Here is a 17,975-nt window from a genome sequence, read left to right as displayed (position 1 = left end):
CGTGTGTTTCACTGTCCTCCCGCACCGCCATTCATCTGATCCCGGAAGAGACATCGACGGCCGCCGATTGGCTGCTTCCAGAGCCACTGAGTGACGTTCCGGTCAGTGATTGGCTGGAGGTCCCGTCACTCGCCCAAGATATCCCAGCGTCGCCTTCACGGGGAAAGAAGACAGAAAGAAAAGATGGCTCCCATCTAGCTACATCTGCACCTCTTCTTGCTTCTACTTTGGTGCATTAAATCGAAGGTAAACACGTTTAAAATATGAATTGACTGGAAGCACATGGATTTAAGTCAAAAGCAGATGGAAAAGTGTTGGCAAAGCACTGCTAGCTTACTCACCACTTGCTAGTTAGTGTTAGCATGCTAGAAAAGCATGTGTAGGCTACACTAGAAAGCAACCAACAGTCAGATACAACTTTATCTTAACAAAACTGGTTTAATAGAAAGACAATTAGACAGCCAACACAGCCAGGAGTTTTTCTTTGCTTTGGTCATAGTTGAACTAATCTCTATTTATGCCCACATTAAGTTTCTTAAGTACTCACAGCCAGCCTTATTCTAGTGAATTGGCACCCAATGCAGATAGGAAATATTATTTTATTTGACATGTCTTTCCTGACTAGAGAGGTACGTTTTACTTCATTTCTGTTCGTACAAGTCGTACAATGTTGCCTCTGTAATTGTAATACGGAGAAAGATGTAATCTGGACATCTATGGTGGCAGCACAAAAAAGACACTTAATGAAATAAAAGTAGTGAGCTTTTGCACAGGCTGCCTCGGAGATTTACTTTAATGTTATTTTGTCGTTCAACTAACCAAGATATATTACTCAAACCTTTCTATTTATCACATACCTAATACTATTTGTTTGTGTCAGTGTCTTTATATATGTAAACAAACCTAACAGCTCCACGGTGTCTTTGTTGGCTAATTATCCTATGTAAGCAGTGTGGTACGTGTAGATCAGCAAGTAAATTCAGCAAAAACTGAAAATTTTCTGCTATATATTTACAAAGAGCACACTGTTTGAATACAGTGCTCAGCAGTTTTCGTGTCACCCAAACTAATTTGGTGTATTGTGAAAATGTTCCAGCTGTCATGGAGAAGAAGAGCAGGCAACTGACCCCAGAGCAAGATGCCCTGGAGCACATACTTGCTTGTAGAGATAAACACTTTCTGAAGGAAAGGGTTGTAGACTCCTTTAAAGGTAAGTACATTTCTGATGGCAGACAATGAAGGGTTATCTGGTATTACTTGACAACAAGTCAGATGATGTGATATGAAGATGTGAACAATTAACAAAGCCATTAGTTTGGATTGAAATAAGAGCCTTCCAGTGACGATTTCTGAAGCAAAGATGGTCAAATTAAATGTATATGGAGATATACAGTCATTTCTATTTGTTAATAAGTATAATACAGTCCTTTTATGACTTAAAAGAAAGACATTCTAGGAAAATGTACAGTAACAAGGCAGACTGAGGGAATATTTTGTATTGTTTATTTTGAGGTCCAAGAGAATATTTGTCTCCCAATATCTCTTTTATTGAGATTTGTTTGGTGAGAGTAAAACAAGGACCATGTTACGTGGCAGCGGGAGAGTGTAATGAAATCTAGTATATTTATGTACCGTGCTTTTACCTTGCTCTGTAGCTGTATATGGCTAGATGTATTGTTTTTGTTAATGTAGCTTATGTGATTATTTGGAATATTTTTATATTATTATCTTTGGCTTATGGAAAGAGGACCACAGTGGAAACAAGTTATCCTTAATTTGTCAATGTTTTTATATTTTATATGTATAACGTATATCTAATTTGTGCAATCGTTATGCAATTAAGTCATTACACTGGAACAGTATTTTCATGTTAATTTTTGTTTTTCTAGGGAGAGGATTGTTCACCTACAAGGCCATTGAACCATCCACATTTGTTGTTGAGTATCGGGGGAATGTCTTTTGTCATAAAGACACAATGCCGACAATGGAATGTAGTTATAATCTGAACAAGTATTTGTTTGAGTTTTCATGGGAAGGAGCACAGTGGTGGTAAGTTTAGTCAGAGAGAGCTCTGTTTAATTCTGGTTCTCCGCACTTCACCATGTTTTTTTCTTAAAAAACATTGTGTTAATAAATTTGAATCATTTTAAGAGCGCTTTATGTCTTTAATTGTGTTTTGTTTGCAGTGTCGATGCCTCAAATGAGGACGGGGCCCTTGGACGACTCGTGAATGACGATCACACAAGTCCCAACTGTGAAATTAAGACAATGGTCTATGAGGGAAAACCACACTTGTGCCTGTTTGCAGTGACAGAAATATCTCCTGGCGAGGAGATTACTTACAACTACGGGGACTGTTCTTACCCGTGGCGCTCCGGGGTAAGTTGGCGCGAAAGAAGGAGCCTTGGTTTTCATTTTGGTATTTGAATTTATCACTTGCCTATTTTATAATATATCAAATATAATAAACTGGCCACGAAGTGTATATGCAATGTTTTCGATGTACGGTTTGACATTAGACCATTTCCAGGTCTACCGCTCTGTATTTAAAGTTTAAGATGTTACAGTGCTAAAATCAAGACTGGCTGTAGCTATGCTGACAACTCATTGCCACTCGTCACCGCAGGGGATCTATTATCATTTAATCATCCTTCTACATGAAAATAAAATGGTCTTTGGGGGAAATGGTGTGCATCTTAAAACATTAATTTATAGAATGACACAAATGAAATGCAATAAAAAAATGTTTTGGAGAGAATCCGGATGACATAACATTAAATTATAAAAACAGAATTATTTTTAATGGGAAACATCTACAATTACACGTTTTTATTAGATTTTGTTCTTTATTAATTCATGTGATAAATAAATGTCGTTATTATTTATTTGATGTTGAACTGTTATCCCCAGCATAGTACATTAATCAAGGAAATATTATATAACAATTCTAAAAGTGACTCAAATATGCACTTTGCTCTGCACAAAGATCCAAGCGTCACATTTTCACAACTTGTTTGTTGTATTTCACTTATAGGCGTCCTTTGATGGATCCAGTACTTCATACTCAGACTTGTATGCTACTGCATCAACACCAAGGACTGTAAGGGTATGTAAAAGACCATTTACACTGACTGTCGAGCCACTTTAGCAAATGAGACTGTACTGCTGTATTAGCAACATATGCACACTCCATTCATTTGGCAAAAGCAACTACTTGGACTCAGGAATGTGCTGATTAGATCTTGGAGGTCAAAGGTCACTATGACCCGACAACACGTTTTTTTTTTTATTCATATGCTAGTTATGAAAAAGTTCACAGAACTTTCAATTGGGATAAAGAGATGAGCTTTTGGACTGACTGACTTGAGTGATAATTCTAGTTCTGTGTGTATAAAGTTATGTACTGTATGTTTAAAAAAAATCTTTTCGGTACTGTATTTTCAGTGTGAGTACCGGTCACCTTCCGGCTTTAAAAATTCCTGCTCTGATGATGACAAGGAAGTACCCGACAGTGGAGCAAGTCATGGCAATTATGGTTTAATCGATATCAACAGTCAAATCGACTTCAGCGACAATTCACCTTTGGCAGATTTCGGCTCTTCTAAAGAGATGACGGGGACCTTAATGCAGCAACCAGACGATACCTCACACAACCGGTGGGAAGACGAGGCTGCTTCAGGAACTGATGAAGTATACAGACCCAGCGAGGCCATACCAAAACCCAAACAGACTAGCCCCAAAAATTATTGTTACATTTGCGGGAAAAGCTTTTCTAAAGTTATTCGTCATCTTTTAATACATTCTGAGGAAGTGCCTGAAATCGCAGAAGCCTTTGCATTACCCGTAGCCTCCAAGGAACGAAAAAGGATAATGAACGAATTACGTAACAGGGGAAATTACCAACATAATCTAGAAGTGTTGAAGAACAACAGCGGAGAGTTAAAACTGAGGAGGCGATCAAAAGTCACGGCGGTCAGTGCTAAAACGTTTTCCCACTGTCTACATTGTAAAGGCATGTTTGGACGTAAGGATATATGGAGGCATGTGTCCAGATGTCCTTCTAAGACAAAGTCGGACACTGCAACAGGCGGAAGGACGCGAGTCTTAGGCGAGATTGCTCTTGCAGAGTCACCATTTTGCAAAGAACTTCCGTCCGACGTGCGGAAGATGTTCTCAAGTATGAAAGCAGATGAGATTGCATCTGCGGTCCAAAATGATTTCCTTCTAATGCAGCTGGCGCGGTACCTATGCAATAAGTACAGAGATCATCCGAGCAAGCAAGAGTACATCAGACAGCAGCTGCGAGAAATGGGAAGGCTTTTGTTAGCACTTCGCAAAATGTCAATATTTAGCATCAAAAATGCTATCAGACCCAAACACTTCTACAAGGTAGTTGAGGCAGTCAAAGACGTCACCGGTTTCAATGAAAAGATGCGGAGCTACAACAAGCCCAGTTTGGCTTTGAAGTTGGGACATTCACTGAAGAAAATGTGCGGAATTGTCCTCACCGGAGTCGATTGCAGTGACGAGATGATAAGGGACACAAAGACGTTCGTGAAACTGTGTGACAGAGAATGGTCTCGGCTCGTCTCCCACTCGGCCCTCGCTTCGCTGGGCGGACGGAAATTAAGCAACCCGTCCACCATACCGTTCACGCGTGATGTTCAGGCGTTCTACAGGTACCTGGAAGCAACATCCGCTTCTGCCATCGAAGGCCTGGAGAAGCATGAAAACCTGGAGGTCTACAAAGCACTTTGCAGAGTGACTCTTGCACAGGTGTCGGTCCTAAGCAAATGTGAATCGGAGGTCTCCAAAATGACACTGAAGACATTCCAGCAGAGAGAAGACTCCACGCAAGTGTTGTCCAAGCACTTCATCAGGATAAACATTCAGAGCAGGTCCGGCCAAAACGTCGCTATTCTGCTGACCTCTGAACTCGTCAACGCAATAACTCTGCTCGTGAGCAAGAGGGAGGTGTGCGGCGTACACAAAGACAACCCTTTCTTGTTCGCAAAGCCAAACTCGTCTCCCACGAGCCTCTTCCACGGAGAAAACTGCATCAGGGTTTTTTCTAGTCTGTGTCAATTAAAGAACCCAGAGCATTTCCGGCCAATGCATCTCCACAAGCACATCGCGAGAGTCTTCCAGATTCTCAACCTGGAGAACGACGAGCTCGATCACCTGGCTAAACTGTTGGGCCATAACATCCGGGCTGACAGGGACTATTATCGGCGGCCGGAGGCAGCTGTGGAACTTGCCAAAATTTCAAAACTTCTCCTGGCAATGGAAAAAGGTTCTCTTGAAAAATTCAAAGGACACTCTCTGGAGGAAATGGAGATTGAGGGTACGTGGCTCATACATTGTCCGACCAGCCAGTGGTTCTAAAACGAGAACATTTTTTCTTGAACTACAACTGAACGCAGACTTTATCTTCCTGATCATTTAAGATGAATTGGAGCCAGATGTGGAGCAGGGCAACCCTGAAAACCACGATGCTGAGGAGGACGATGAAGAATCAGATCTTTTACTGCAGCAGAGCGGTATGTTACATTACTTTTGCAGAGGCTGATATTTATTACTGAAATGAAATTACAAGAAACGGGATGAGATGATACAAATGCAGTGAATAAACGGAAGTGTAAGTGAGAAACTATAATTACTGACTAGACTAAACTGATTGGTTCAACACAACTTGAACAAAGGCTTCAGTTTTACAAAATAAAAACAGGACGTGTCTGATACCAATGTTAGCCATTAAATTTGTACTTTCTTTCGGATAACTTTTCCAGATGCTGCAGAACAAGAAGACTTGCAACTGACTCCTGAGCAGGATGCCGTGGAGCACATAAAGGCTCACCGAGACAAACCCTTCCTGGAGGAAAGGCTGATGGACCCCTATAAAGGTCTGTCTCTTTGATTCTCTGTGACTTCACGAAACAGGTAGTCTCAGTGATTTTTACATGGACATTAATTATCCGTGAACACCATATCCTGTTTTCAGAAACCAGGACAAGTCCTTCTCCCGTTAACCTGAATATGCTAGCTGGAGTCCTGCAACTGCATTTATTGAACCCTGCCAACAAATATAGAGAGTTTGGGTTTCTATCAGAAAAGGCTCCGTATCTTCACCCACTAGTGACAGTTACAGTCTGACAGCGGTCAAAGTGGAAGACAGTGTTATGAGAGTAGCAACGCTGTGTTGCCAATCGTGTGTTTATGTGTGAAAGAGAGGCATCAGGCCATTCGGCTGTTGGTCACCCAACAAGGTTTCTTTGGCGATGAGATGTGTTTTACTAATACTTCCCGTTGCACCAATCTCGCGCAATAGAGTAATACAGTACCCGGGTTGCTCGTACTTGTCATGTAGAAACGGGGATTTGAACAATTGATTTCTCTGTGCTCATGTAAACATCATACAGTTCACGATTTAATGAGCATAACCAGGATAACCCGCATACAGGATTTATTTACACTACCATTCAAAAGTTTAGGGACTTTGACAATGTTAGAAATAATGATTTTTATTGTAAATATTAATGTTGTTCTTCAAACTTGTCGCTCAAAGGAAGGCCAGTTTTATAGCTTCTCTCAGCAGCATAACTGTTTTCAGCTGTGCTCACATGAAAAGGGTTTTCAAGGGTTTTCTACCCCTCTGTTAGTCTTCTAAGGCGATAACACAATGTACCATTAGAACACTGGAGATGGGCCTCTACACACCTCTGTGGAGACTTCATTACACACCAGAAAATAGTCATTTACCACATGGGGCGGCTGTAGCTCAGTGGGGTAAGGGGGTCGTCCTGCAACCCCAAGGTTGTCGGTTCGATCCCGGCTCTCCCCATTAGTTGTTGCAAGTCGAAGTGTCCTTGAGCAAGGCACTGAACCCCCAGTTGCTTCCCGGGCGCATCACTGCAGCCCACTGCTCCTTAATAACTAAGGATGGGTTAAATGCAGAGAACTAATTTCCCCTTGGGGATTAATAAAGTATATATCTTATCTTATCTTATTAACTATGTAGAGAGAGTGTTTATGATTCATTTAATGTTATCTTCATTGAAAAAACAGTGCTTTACTTTGAAGAATAAGGACATTTCTAAGTGAACCAAACTTTTGAACGGTAGTGTATATTTGGACATAGCGTATGTCAATGTAAACACAGCCTGAGAGACATGTGCACGAGATCAAGAGCTATCAACGGTTGCTCAATAATTGGACCGTGTTTCTATTCTTGCTCTTATAGGGAGAGGTGTGTTTACCCGTGAATCCATTGAAGCGTCCGCCTTTGTTGTTGAGTATCAGGGGAAAATCTTCTCCCCCAAAGATACCAGGAGAAAAAAGGATGGCGACACTCTGAATGACTATTTGTTTGACTTCTCGTGGGATGGAAGAAGCTGGCGGTGAGTTTTCTTCTTCTTCTTCTTCTTCTTCTTCTTCTTCTTCTTCTTCTTCTGATACTTCATGAAAGGAGGGGAATTATTTATTTAATTAATTTAAATGTATTTATTTATTGATAGGAGGATTTTTTTTAAATGACCGATATTGACTTTTGTTCGTGGGGAAACTTTAAGATTGATGCCACCTCGTCAAACTTTTCACCACCCTGTAAAATGTTGTGTGCCTCGTCTAAACTGCTAAATATCTAACAATCTGTCACCACCACCAACCTCAGTGTGATTTCTGTCTGCAGCGTTGATGCTGCGGACGATGACGAGACCCTTGGACGACTTGTAAATGATAATCACATAAGTCCCAACTGTGAGATGAAGAAAGTTGTCTATGAGGGAAAACCACACTTGTGCCTTTTTGCAATGACAGAAATATCTCCAGACGAGGAAATCACCTACAACTACGGGGACTGCGCTTACCCGTGGCGCTCTGGGGTAAGTTAGAAAAGAATCGGTCTATATTATGCGTCTTGTTTTTGACTAAAGGGTATTTTTCGATATGTCATGAATTATTCAACTATTGCAGACGTGTCTACAAATGTTCTTACTTTTCTGCCCTCTGTTTATGAACAAATATTATAAAATGATCTCAATGTTATGACGTCCAGTGCAACAAAAAGCCACTCAAGCTTCTCTTGGGCTTTAACTTGCGGGAAACATAAACTTGGATGTAATTGTGTGATGTCTGTCAGCTCGAATGAATACAAATGTATTCAGGGTCATATTTCTTCACCACACACTTTGTGGCTAAACATTGTTTTTATGAATTATTGAGCACATTTAGTTAAAGAAAATGACTAATTCAATCTATTCATTTGGCAGTACCTTCTCATCTCACTAGATAGCGATCTCAAGCTTCAGAATAGCTATAATACAGCACATCAATAATGACGCTAGAAAATATAAAGTATTGTCAGCAAAAACTGAGCGTGTGCTGTCAGAGTACGGTACGTCATAGCACTCTATTAGAGTGTATAGGTGTACCTAAAAAACTATTACGCTGATGCAAAAGGGGTTTCTCACCACTGCAGGGTGTAGTCATGCAGACAACTTGGACTAGTAACTAGTACTCTGTGCAGGAAAAAACATCTTGTTGTGTTTTTACATTTCTTCTCACGACTCCATAACCTTTTCAGGAACGCAGTGAGGACCTGAACGCATCACGAGGAGACCTAAATGCCGCTGCATTTTCACCGCAGTGTGAACGTGTAGGTGTTTTTCTTGTGTTTCCCTCATTAACCATGTGGTGTTGGAGGGTTAGGCATGACTGTTCTGGAAGATCTCTGTACCCTTTACGACGTCACTGTTGTCTCCATTGTAGCTGCAGTAAACCATTTATTTCCATTTTTCTTTCGCAATTAAGAAACTTTCTGTCAAAAAAAAAGTGCACTTATCTTTTGATCTGCCAATCCCAACATGATGTTTGTTATTGGGTGCTCGTGTTTTCGGCTGTGAGTTTCCAATGCCGGTGAAGATTGTTATCAGGCTTTTGGCGATTGTTTTTCTCGATGCCGATATTCACAAACTTACCATCAGAACTGGGATGGTAATGTCTAGGATCTGGGCTCTTAGAGATGTTTCTGGAAGTTTAGAAACTGCTGCAGTATGGCCTACCTGGGATGTTTACTAATTAAGCATTGGTTTGTCCTGTATTGCAGGCTGATGAAGAAGACAACGTACCTTCTGGAAGGGGCAACGACGAGCTGATGTTTGAGCAGCAACCCATCGACGCCTCATGGATCAAGCAGGAGGTCGAGTCTGACTACACTCCTGATGACTTTACCTCTGATGAAGAGGTCAACGACCACTACCTCACCAACAAAAATTACTGTTACGTTTGCGGGCAACCGCAGTCCAAAATTTCCCGTCACCTTTTAACACATAGAAATGAAGAGCCCGATATCGCTGCGATATTGAAGATACGCAAGAATTCGAAAGAGCGAAAACGGTACCTGGAGATGTTACGAAGCAGGGGGAATAACCGGCACAATCAAGAGGTTCTGCAGACTCGCTGCGGAGAGCTGAAAGTGAAAAGAATAAACTCAAACGTGCTCACCACTGCGAAAGCATTCGCGACCTGTCTGTATTGTAAAAGCATGCTCTATCGTAAGGAACTGTGGCGGCACATGCGGAGGTGTCCGACCAAGATGCTCTCCAAACCTCCATCGGTGAAGACTAGAGTCTTAAATCTGGTTGCTGCTGCGGAGTCAAACCCCCAAAACCTCTCACTGGATGTGAGGACGATGTTGAGCTCACTGAAGAAAGATGAGATCTCAGCCGCGGTCTTGAACGACTCCTTGTTACTGCGGCTGGCACAGTGCGTGTACCCCAGGAGAGACACGCAAGCCAACAATTTGGAATTGATCAAACTCAGGCTGAGGCACATGGGACGGCTCCTGTTGGCGTTGAGGAAGAAGTCGATGTGTAGCTTCGAAGACGCCGTGAAACTTCAAAACTTCGGCAAAGTTGTCGAAGCCGTGAGAGAGATCGCCGGCTACAACGAGAAGACAAAGTCCTGCGAGAAACCAAGCTTCCTGAGGATTATGGGGAATTCGCTCAAGAAAATCAGCGAGATCAACTTTGCCAGAGCTTGGCAAGAGAACGCCGGCAGCAAGGCGATAAACGATGCGGATACTTTCATGAAGTTGTGCGCGAAAGAATGGGCCGCCGTCCGTCCGTCGGAATCGAAGGGCAACACGCCGACCGCACCGTTCATACGCGACGTGCAGCTTCTACATCGGTGCATGGAGAAGACCGCAGCGTCGGCGGTGGAAAGCCTGACGCTGTACGGAAGCCCTCCGGTCTACAGCGCGCTTCTCAGGGTGACCGCGGCGCAGGTGTTCGTCTTGAACAGGAACATCGCCCAAGTTTCACGCGCAACGCTCGAGTCGTTCGAAAAGGGGATCCGGGCCGACCTTCAGGATCGCGACCCCGCCGCCGGCGGCGGCCGGTCGCCGTTGGAGCAAATCCTTTCCGAAGCCACAGTGAGGATCAACCTGGAGAGCAACAGGGGCCAAAAGGTGACCGTGGCGTTGACCCCTGAACTGCTCGCTGCCATAACGCTGCTCGTGAGCAAGAGAGGAGAATGCTGCGTGCATAAAAACAACCCCTTCTTATTCGGGGTCCCGGAGGCCTCGTGCACGAGCGTCTACCACGGACACCGGTGCACCCTCACCTACGTGACTCGCTGCGGCGCGAAGAACAAGGCGCCGCTGCGCTCGCTGTATTTCCTCAGGCACATTGAGAGATTTTTCCAGATTCTCGGCCTCACGGGCGACAATCTGGAGCGGCTGGCCAAGCTTGTGGGGCGGGACCTTCCGACCGACAGGGAGTATTACCGGACTCCGGAGGCGGCCGGCGACATTGCAAAAATCTCTGAGTTGCTGTCGGCGCTGCAGGACGGATCTCTGAAGCGGCTCGAAGGGAAATCTTTCGAAGAAATTGAGATTCCAGGTGAGTGTTTAGTTAAAAGTTAAAGGTGTGAAACTCTCTTATTATTATCTCTTTTTTGCATTGAGAGTTACTCGAAAAATGCAATATTCGCAGACCTTTCTTTTATTTTACATATCGGAACTTGTGTTTACATCCATGTTTACTTGCCAGCGGCCTTCTTCTTCTTCTTCTTCTCTGCCTCTTTCTGGCACATTTCTGTGTTTCTTTGGCAGAAAATGTCAACGCTCAACTAAAATAGTCTAACCTGCACATTGAAGTATGTTTTACTCGACAAAAGGCCAATGGAATGATCTATCTAAACTGCATGATTCAAATCAGATTGTAATATAACATTAATTATACAAGTTTTTGTGTTGCTTCCTTCAAGTTAATTGAAGGCATATCACCGTGACGTAAATGTTTTCTTGCTTTCCTTTTGAAGATGAATTGGAGCCGGATTTTGAGCAGGACAACCGTGTGAAAGGTGACGCTGAGGAGGACAATGGAGAACCCGAAAGCAGTATGTACTCTCCTCCTCCTCAATGACCTGTGTTTACAGTAGGTTTACATGTTCAGTGGCATTCAAGCTGGTAATAAAGCATTACGACATTTTCCTCCACTGGCACAAGATTACTCTCCATGGCCAGCTGCCGTTTGAGCTGTGAAAGTTTAAAGATATATTCAAGTTATGTTAAACTTACTGAGAGTCAAACTCATCTGCCACCTGGTGAACAGTGAAAAAGATTTTTTTTTAAAAAGTGATTATGGATTTATAAGAACCCCAATAGAACCAAATGGAGAGGTAAATGTTTGATCCTCTTCTCACATGACTCGACCTGTTTCTGCTCCAGCTTCTCCCATAACCAAAAGAAAAGCTCGAGGGTCTTTGTCTAAGAAACGTCGCCGAGGCCGGAGGAAGAGGCAAGAGACTGAGACGGAGGAATCTGAGCTGGACGAGGAGGCGCAACACGAAGAGGCGACTTCCGAGAAGGAGGAACCGCCTCCGAGCCGCGCTGTCGACGCACCGGAGGGAACGCCGACTCGAGGCAATGAAGACACGACACGCGTGTCCTTCAGCGATGGCGACGAAGATATGAACGTGGACTTTGACGCGGACACGGATGAGGATGTCAGGAACGAGGGATATGAAGGAGATGGTGACCCGAGCGGTTCAGCAGCAACGCCTCGGACACCGGAGGTGACGGAGCAGGACAACGGCAGCCGTGATGCTTGGAAGGAGGACGGCTCGCCCGACCAGAGCCCCGGTGTCCCGGACTGCGAAGAGACCATGGACACCGACACAGAGAACAGTGTGGAGGAAGAAGATCAAATGCATCTGGGGGCTCCAGTGGAAGGTCGGTTCACTGAAGTCACCTGGGAAACACGAAAGTCAGCAGAATTGTGTCCTAATCCATCTGGATTATGTCAAAATAAATTTAAACTTTGGCCACCTGCATAACAAAAATGTGTTTTTACACCCATACTTCATTCTTTCTAGAAAAGAAGAAATCATCAGCTGCTGTGACTGGAATGAAAGAAGTGAAGATATTAATCCCCAAATTGGACATTGTGAGTATCACATTTTACATCAAATTTAAAAACCAGTCGAAAAAATAATACTGAATATTCAAATTTTTGGCAACCACAACCCTCTTCTGCTTCATCATGGCTGCTGAGACGTTGTTCATTTATTGTTCTTTTTTATTTATTTATAAAAAGACCAGAAATGATAAATGACCAGAATATTGGATTTTTCCTTTTATCAAAGTTTAATCTTTCGCGAAACCACCGTCACGTTTATTTCCTGAGTGTCAATGTTGTTTTTCCTTGTCGTTGTTGTTTTTTCCCCCAGGAGAAGTTTCTGGCTCCGGTCCAGGTGTCGCAGTTATCGTCCCAGTTATCGTCCCAGTTATCGTCCCAGTGTAACACTGTCGGGTCGCCGCCCATCCAAGATGACGGCCGTAGTCGAACATCCTCAAGATTCACGAAATGCAAAGACAAGCCGAGCGACGCAAAGGTGAGGCAACACAAAGAAGGTGCTGTTCACCCAGTGATCACCGCACTCACACAAGTGTTGAGTATTAAGTGTTCAGTCACGTTCTATGGATGACAACATGTAAAAAGATGAAACCGTCTGAGGGAATGCCGTCTGGATTATCAAACAGTCTATGAAGCTTCATTCAGATCTCACTTTAGAGGGTCAAAGGACGAATAAGTTCCTCTGTACAACAAGCATTTTATATGAATATAAAGTTATATTGACCTTTTTTGAAGATTTACTTTTATTTTTCCTGAGTGATCAACATATAATGGATTGTTTTTATTCTCAGTTATGTCGCCTTCTTATGTGCAATCTGAAACACACGTGTGAATCTTGCTGTATTCACTCATTTGGTCGTAACAATAGGCAATTGCTTGACTTAATTTGCATAAACCTTACCCGACCAACAAAGATCAATCCCGTAATGTGTGTGTTCCTCAGGCGACGGAGATGAACTGCTCCCGCTGCAGGAAGACCATGAGGAAGGGCCAGACGGCCTTCCAGAAGAAAGGCTTCACGGACATCTTCTGCTCCAAAAGCTGCCTCTTCGAAATGTTCCCCGTCAACAAACCGGTCCCCAAGACGTGCCACCGCTGCCTCAAGTGAGCCTGAGGAAAACACATCTTCTATTTGTTGAAGTAGTCAGCAAGTAATTAAGGAAAAACAATAAGGAAATGTTCAAAAGTCTTTTTATTATAGTGGCAGAATCCCGAATAGAGCCTCTGTGTTTACACCTCGGTATGTCTTCACCAGGGCATTAACAAACGCACCAATCGGCTGTGGCCAATGGGAGCCGATCACATGACCCGGATAGTGACGCGGCATGATGGCATAACAAATACATGGAAGATAAGAACCCAGAGATCTTTAACATGGCCTGTAAGAAAAACAGAGAAAATGACAGAAAACATGTGGTTTCTTTTTTTAAATATTTATTTTGATTTTTACAAAGATTAGGATACAATACAAAGGGAAAGGAGAAATAAAAGGGTAAAGAACGACAACAAATAGATATAAAATAATTAGAAAAACCACAGCAAACGGCACATTCGCACATCTCGAGTCTGACATAAGTACATCTTTAAGGTGACATCATCAAATCAAGTCAGCATCGGTACCAGTGTTTTTAATCTGTGAAAACATGTGAAGTTTCTAACCTCATCATCGTTATTACACAAGGCCTTTTTTAATAGTTGAGCCACTGTAATAAAGTCTTTTTAATATGTTCTTCCTCGTTGTTCAAAGATTTGAAAGAGCCCGGATTGCCCTCCAGTTTATTTTGAACTTTCACCCGACACACTGAGCGTTATCTTAGTAAAGCAATGTATTCAAAACATGTCTGAATGCGTTCTCCTCGTCCTCTCAGGGCCATCGCTCAGCCTCTGGACCTCATCATGGCTGCAGTGGACGTCAAGGGGACCATGAAGGACTTCTGCAGCCCCGCCTGTCTGCTGTCCTTCAAGTCCGACGCCGTGTCCACCCAGGCGCCCCGGCGGCTCTGCAGCCGGTGCAACGCCGCCTGCACGGTCAGCAAAAGACGACACATTCTAAAACGTGTTCATTCAAGCTACAACCTACTCCATGCACTCACTGCCCCTTCATCCTCCTCCTCCTCCTCCTCCTCCTCAGACCATGTGCCAGTTGACTCTGAACGAATCCGTCCACACGTTCTGCGGCAACTCCTGCCTGGGCGACTTCCGCAGGGACAACATGGCCGACTGCGAGCACTGCGGCGCCACTTTTTGCCACGAACCGCTGAAGCTGAAGCTCGAGGAGGACAAGACCGTCTGCAGCCAGGAATGTCTGGACCAGCTCAAAGAGGTGCTGAGGTCTCAAGATGAACGTCACTTAGGGTGTCAAAGACGGAAAGACAGTCCGGCTTGGTTATGGAAACGCTGCGTACACATCGTACAGGTCCAAAATCATGGTGTAGTGCCCGAGGACCGGGACTCCAAGAGGTTTCATCCTCAGTCTTTAGTCTCTGTCCAGTTACAGGTGGAGAGGCGATGGCGTCATGAACCTGAGTCATGTACCGTTCATCATCTTCAGTTTGGTTCCACTGAAGTTTATTTCTAAATTCTCGGGCAATGTACCAGAAACATGAAACTGGAAATACTGTAGATATCAAAATATAGATATAGCGTTAATATATAGATATTATGATAACCAGCACAGTATCACTATGGGAATAGGGTTGAATATTCTTGAAAGATAAACCTTTCCTGTCCTGAGCGAAGCAAAGAAACCACAAAATGAAAAGTTCCTCAGTAAAAAGGCAAAACCAGTCACCGACCTAATAAATACTCTGTTCGACTCTTCAAGCTCAAATGATTTGACGTATGTCGTGTTTAACGGTCTTGAATACTTCTGGCACTGCATTTCATAACGGCACACTTACAAATCCAGCTCAAAGGGACGTTTTTATTTCAGGGCACAGAAATAGCCCCCGAGATGAAACGGACGTCTCTATTATATTCGGAGGAACACGTCAGTCAGTGGATAGAAAATATCTTTATTTGGCGCAGAGGAATAAGCTGTACGATATTCCTGATGATGCTACACAAGCATGGCTTTGTTAGTATAATACATGTATCATTGATTCTGGTCCCCCCCCCCCCCCCTGTCTGCTGCATTCAATCGGATCCCCACGCTTCCTCCGGTCTTACGTTCCGTGTCCTTCTCTCTGTTGCTGTGCAGAGTATCTTGACGCCCCACCTGTGCACCATGTGCCCCGCGTCTCTGCCGGTTTCGGACATGGTGGCTTTGAAAAGCGGCGAGAACGTGGTGCGGCTCTTCTGCACCAGGTTCTGCGTGACGTCCTACAAGCTGCGGCCCGCCGGCGGACTGGACTTTCTAGGTACCCGACAGATAGTTTAGAAAAAAGATGTCTCTGTTCCTCCTCTGGAGATCCTTCCTACTCTGTTCACTCCCCTCTGTCCTCCTCTTTTGTATGTGTGTGGGGGGTGGGGGGGGGGGCTGTGCATCTGCTGGTAATGAAACACCTGCACACCATTTACCAGAGTCCTCACACCTGTGAGAACACATCAGAGACGACACGGACCAACGGGGCGTTGAAACATTCATCGTGCAATAGGCCTCAAAATAGATGCTGACGCAGCAAAGAGGAAATGTTTCCCTGCTTCTATTTGGCTTTCATCAGCAGTTTATACACATGTAATAAAATGTTTCTAACACTCCGTATGTAGTTTTAAGCAGATTGAAGTATTAATTACCTTCGCATTGAAAATGCGGAAGGTGATGTTTTGATCGCCGTGTTATTTGTATGCGTGCGTGCGTGTTATTCGCATAACTCAAAAAGTATTAAACCGAATTGCATGAAATCTGGTGGGATGATTGCTTATTATCCGGGGACCATTTGATTAGATGTTGGGATCGATCGGGTTAAAGGTCAAAGGTCAAGGTCATGAAAAGGTCAAAATCTTTTAACCATAGCGCGGTCAATTTCTATCCAATTGGCATGCAACTAATGCCAAAATGTTCATAATTCAATGCCCAATCTTGTGATATGTGAAGGTATGCGCTCTACCGAGTGCCCGTTCTAGTTAATTAATGCGTTTAGACACCAACATGTCTTCAAGCACAAATCCATTGATCACTTTGTGCTGACAGTTACTGGGTGTTACAAACCGCTTGTGAAATGTTTACGCAGCTTATAAATGCTTCGTATTAGAGACGATGAAGTCGTCGTTTACCTAAATCCGACCGCTCTTCTTCTTCCTCCCTTCACAGAGGAGTCGAAGAAGAAGAAAAGAGCCAAGCAAACGAGGCAAAACGTGTCTGCTGTGAGTATTTCATCCAGTGAATGAAAACAAGTTGAAAACGAGTTCCCTGCGCTCCATACGGCAGACATGATGTTCCTGCTCACGCTTTTCTTTTCATGGATCTTTCTTCCGGGTGAAGCATCCCGACGTCACGCCAGTCACCAAGAGCTGCTACAACTGCTTCCAGTAAGTCCAGCATGTTCCGTTTGCAACCCAGAATGCATCGCGGTCACGTTATTTAACCACGTTCACGATCTGCGTCGATTCCGACGGCCGGTTAAACCTATTAGATTAGATATTCCTTTATTAGTCCCACAGTGGGGACGTTTCAGGATCACTGCAGCGGGTGCACATTAGAGCATTAATAGAAAATAAAACACAATACTAAATATACAGAGGAAACTAAATATATACACATGGCAGTGACCAAGTTTAGTTTTTGGGTCATTTTTCAACAAAAAAAACATTTCTTCTTCCAGTTTCTCATTTGTGAGAATGATCTTTTCTTCGTGTCATGTGATCATAAACTGAACATCTTTGGGGTTTTGTTGACAAACACAAACGTTGAGATCACCTATGTGTGTTTTTGGGAAAGATTTAGTCGACATCTAGTGCCAACGGTGACCCTCTCCTCTCCTCTCCTCCCCTCCTCTCCTCAGGGTGATCGAGCGGCCTTGCAGCGTGATCCTGGCTCCGGTGGACGACTCTGGAGCGATGAGGGAACTGTGCGGCGACGCCTGCCTCGCTTCCGTCAACTCCAAGAGGAACGCAGCCGCCGCCGCCAAACACCCGGCTCCAGACCTCCGCTCAAAGTGCAGGATGTGCGCCAAGTTTTGCAATGTAAGAAAGAAAAACAAGACACTGACTGTTTTTTTAGACTTCTCGTTGTGTCTTTTTAAAGTTGTCTGGATGTAAAAGGTTGTCTATATTTTTCATCTCGAGGCCTTCCAAATACACCGTACAGTTTATACAGCAAAACCGGACTATTCTTCAACTGTCTCACATGTATTACACATGTTGGGGGTTGTGGTTCCAATTGACTCAAATTAAAGCTTAAGAAATAATATAGAAACATGCCAGTGTGACTCGCATTGAAACGAACATTAATGTCAGTAAGCTCAGGCTCAGGTTACTTTATCTGGAAAGTGAAGCATTCATCTCGACTCGCATCACAATCAACAACAGACGAGATGATAAGAGGTCACAAAGCCACACATCATGTTATTACCTTCGCATTGAAAATGCGGAAGGTAATGTTTTGATCGCCGTGTATTT

The 17,975-nt window shown here is 43.7% G+C and overlaps 1 protein-coding gene across 5 annotated transcripts in view; it reads left to right on the top strand.

The window, feature by feature from the left end:
- Positions 1-177: 177 nt before the first annotated feature.
- Positions 178-17,975, top strand: part of LOC130205516 (uncharacterized) — a 37,199-nt gene continuing 19,401 nt past the window's right edge. For 4 of the 5 annotated variants that reach the window (XM_056433053.1, XM_056433129.1, XM_056432979.1 and 1 more), the window contains exons 1-23: positions 178-246; positions 1,097-1,210; positions 1,890-2,049; positions 2,187-2,379; positions 3,035-3,106; positions 3,445-5,344; positions 5,448-5,540; positions 5,790-5,903; positions 7,241-7,397; positions 7,688-7,880; positions 8,582-8,653; positions 9,104-10,898; positions 11,320-11,397; positions 11,729-12,232; positions 12,376-12,446; positions 12,730-12,894; positions 13,360-13,520; positions 14,285-14,444; positions 14,548-14,739; positions 15,616-15,775; positions 16,669-16,721; positions 16,840-16,886; positions 17,360-17,540. In XM_056433053.1, the coding sequence (XP_056289028.1) occupies positions 1,102-1,210; positions 1,890-2,049; positions 2,187-2,379; positions 3,035-3,106; positions 3,445-5,344; positions 5,448-5,540; positions 5,790-5,903; positions 7,241-7,397; positions 7,688-7,880; positions 8,582-8,653; positions 9,104-10,898; positions 11,320-11,397; positions 11,729-12,232; positions 12,376-12,446; positions 12,730-12,894; positions 13,360-13,520; positions 14,285-14,444; positions 14,548-14,739; positions 15,616-15,775; positions 16,669-16,721; positions 16,840-16,886; positions 17,360-17,540 (6,630 nt within the window). In that variant the 5' untranslated portion in view covers positions 178-246; positions 1,097-1,101. The remainder of the gene's footprint in view (positions 247-1,096; positions 1,211-1,889; positions 2,050-2,186; positions 2,380-3,034; positions 3,107-3,444; positions 5,345-5,447; positions 5,541-5,789; positions 5,904-7,240; positions 7,398-7,687; positions 7,881-8,581; positions 8,654-9,103; positions 10,899-11,319; positions 11,398-11,728; positions 12,233-12,375; positions 12,447-12,729; positions 12,895-13,359; positions 13,521-14,284; positions 14,445-14,547; positions 14,740-15,615; positions 15,776-16,668; positions 16,722-16,839; positions 16,887-17,359; positions 17,541-17,975) is intronic. The other variant, XM_056433194.1, reaches the window with a different exon arrangement.

The sequence above is a fragment of the Pseudoliparis swirei genome, chromosome 1, assembly GCF_029220125.1.
Source record: "Pseudoliparis swirei isolate HS2019 ecotype Mariana Trench chromosome 1, NWPU_hadal_v1, whole genome shotgun sequence".
Taxonomy (NCBI): Eukaryota; Metazoa; Chordata; class Actinopteri; order Perciformes; family Liparidae; genus Pseudoliparis; species Pseudoliparis swirei.
Note: the sequence above shows the minus strand (reverse complement) of the source record. Positions and strands in the feature narration are given on the sequence as shown.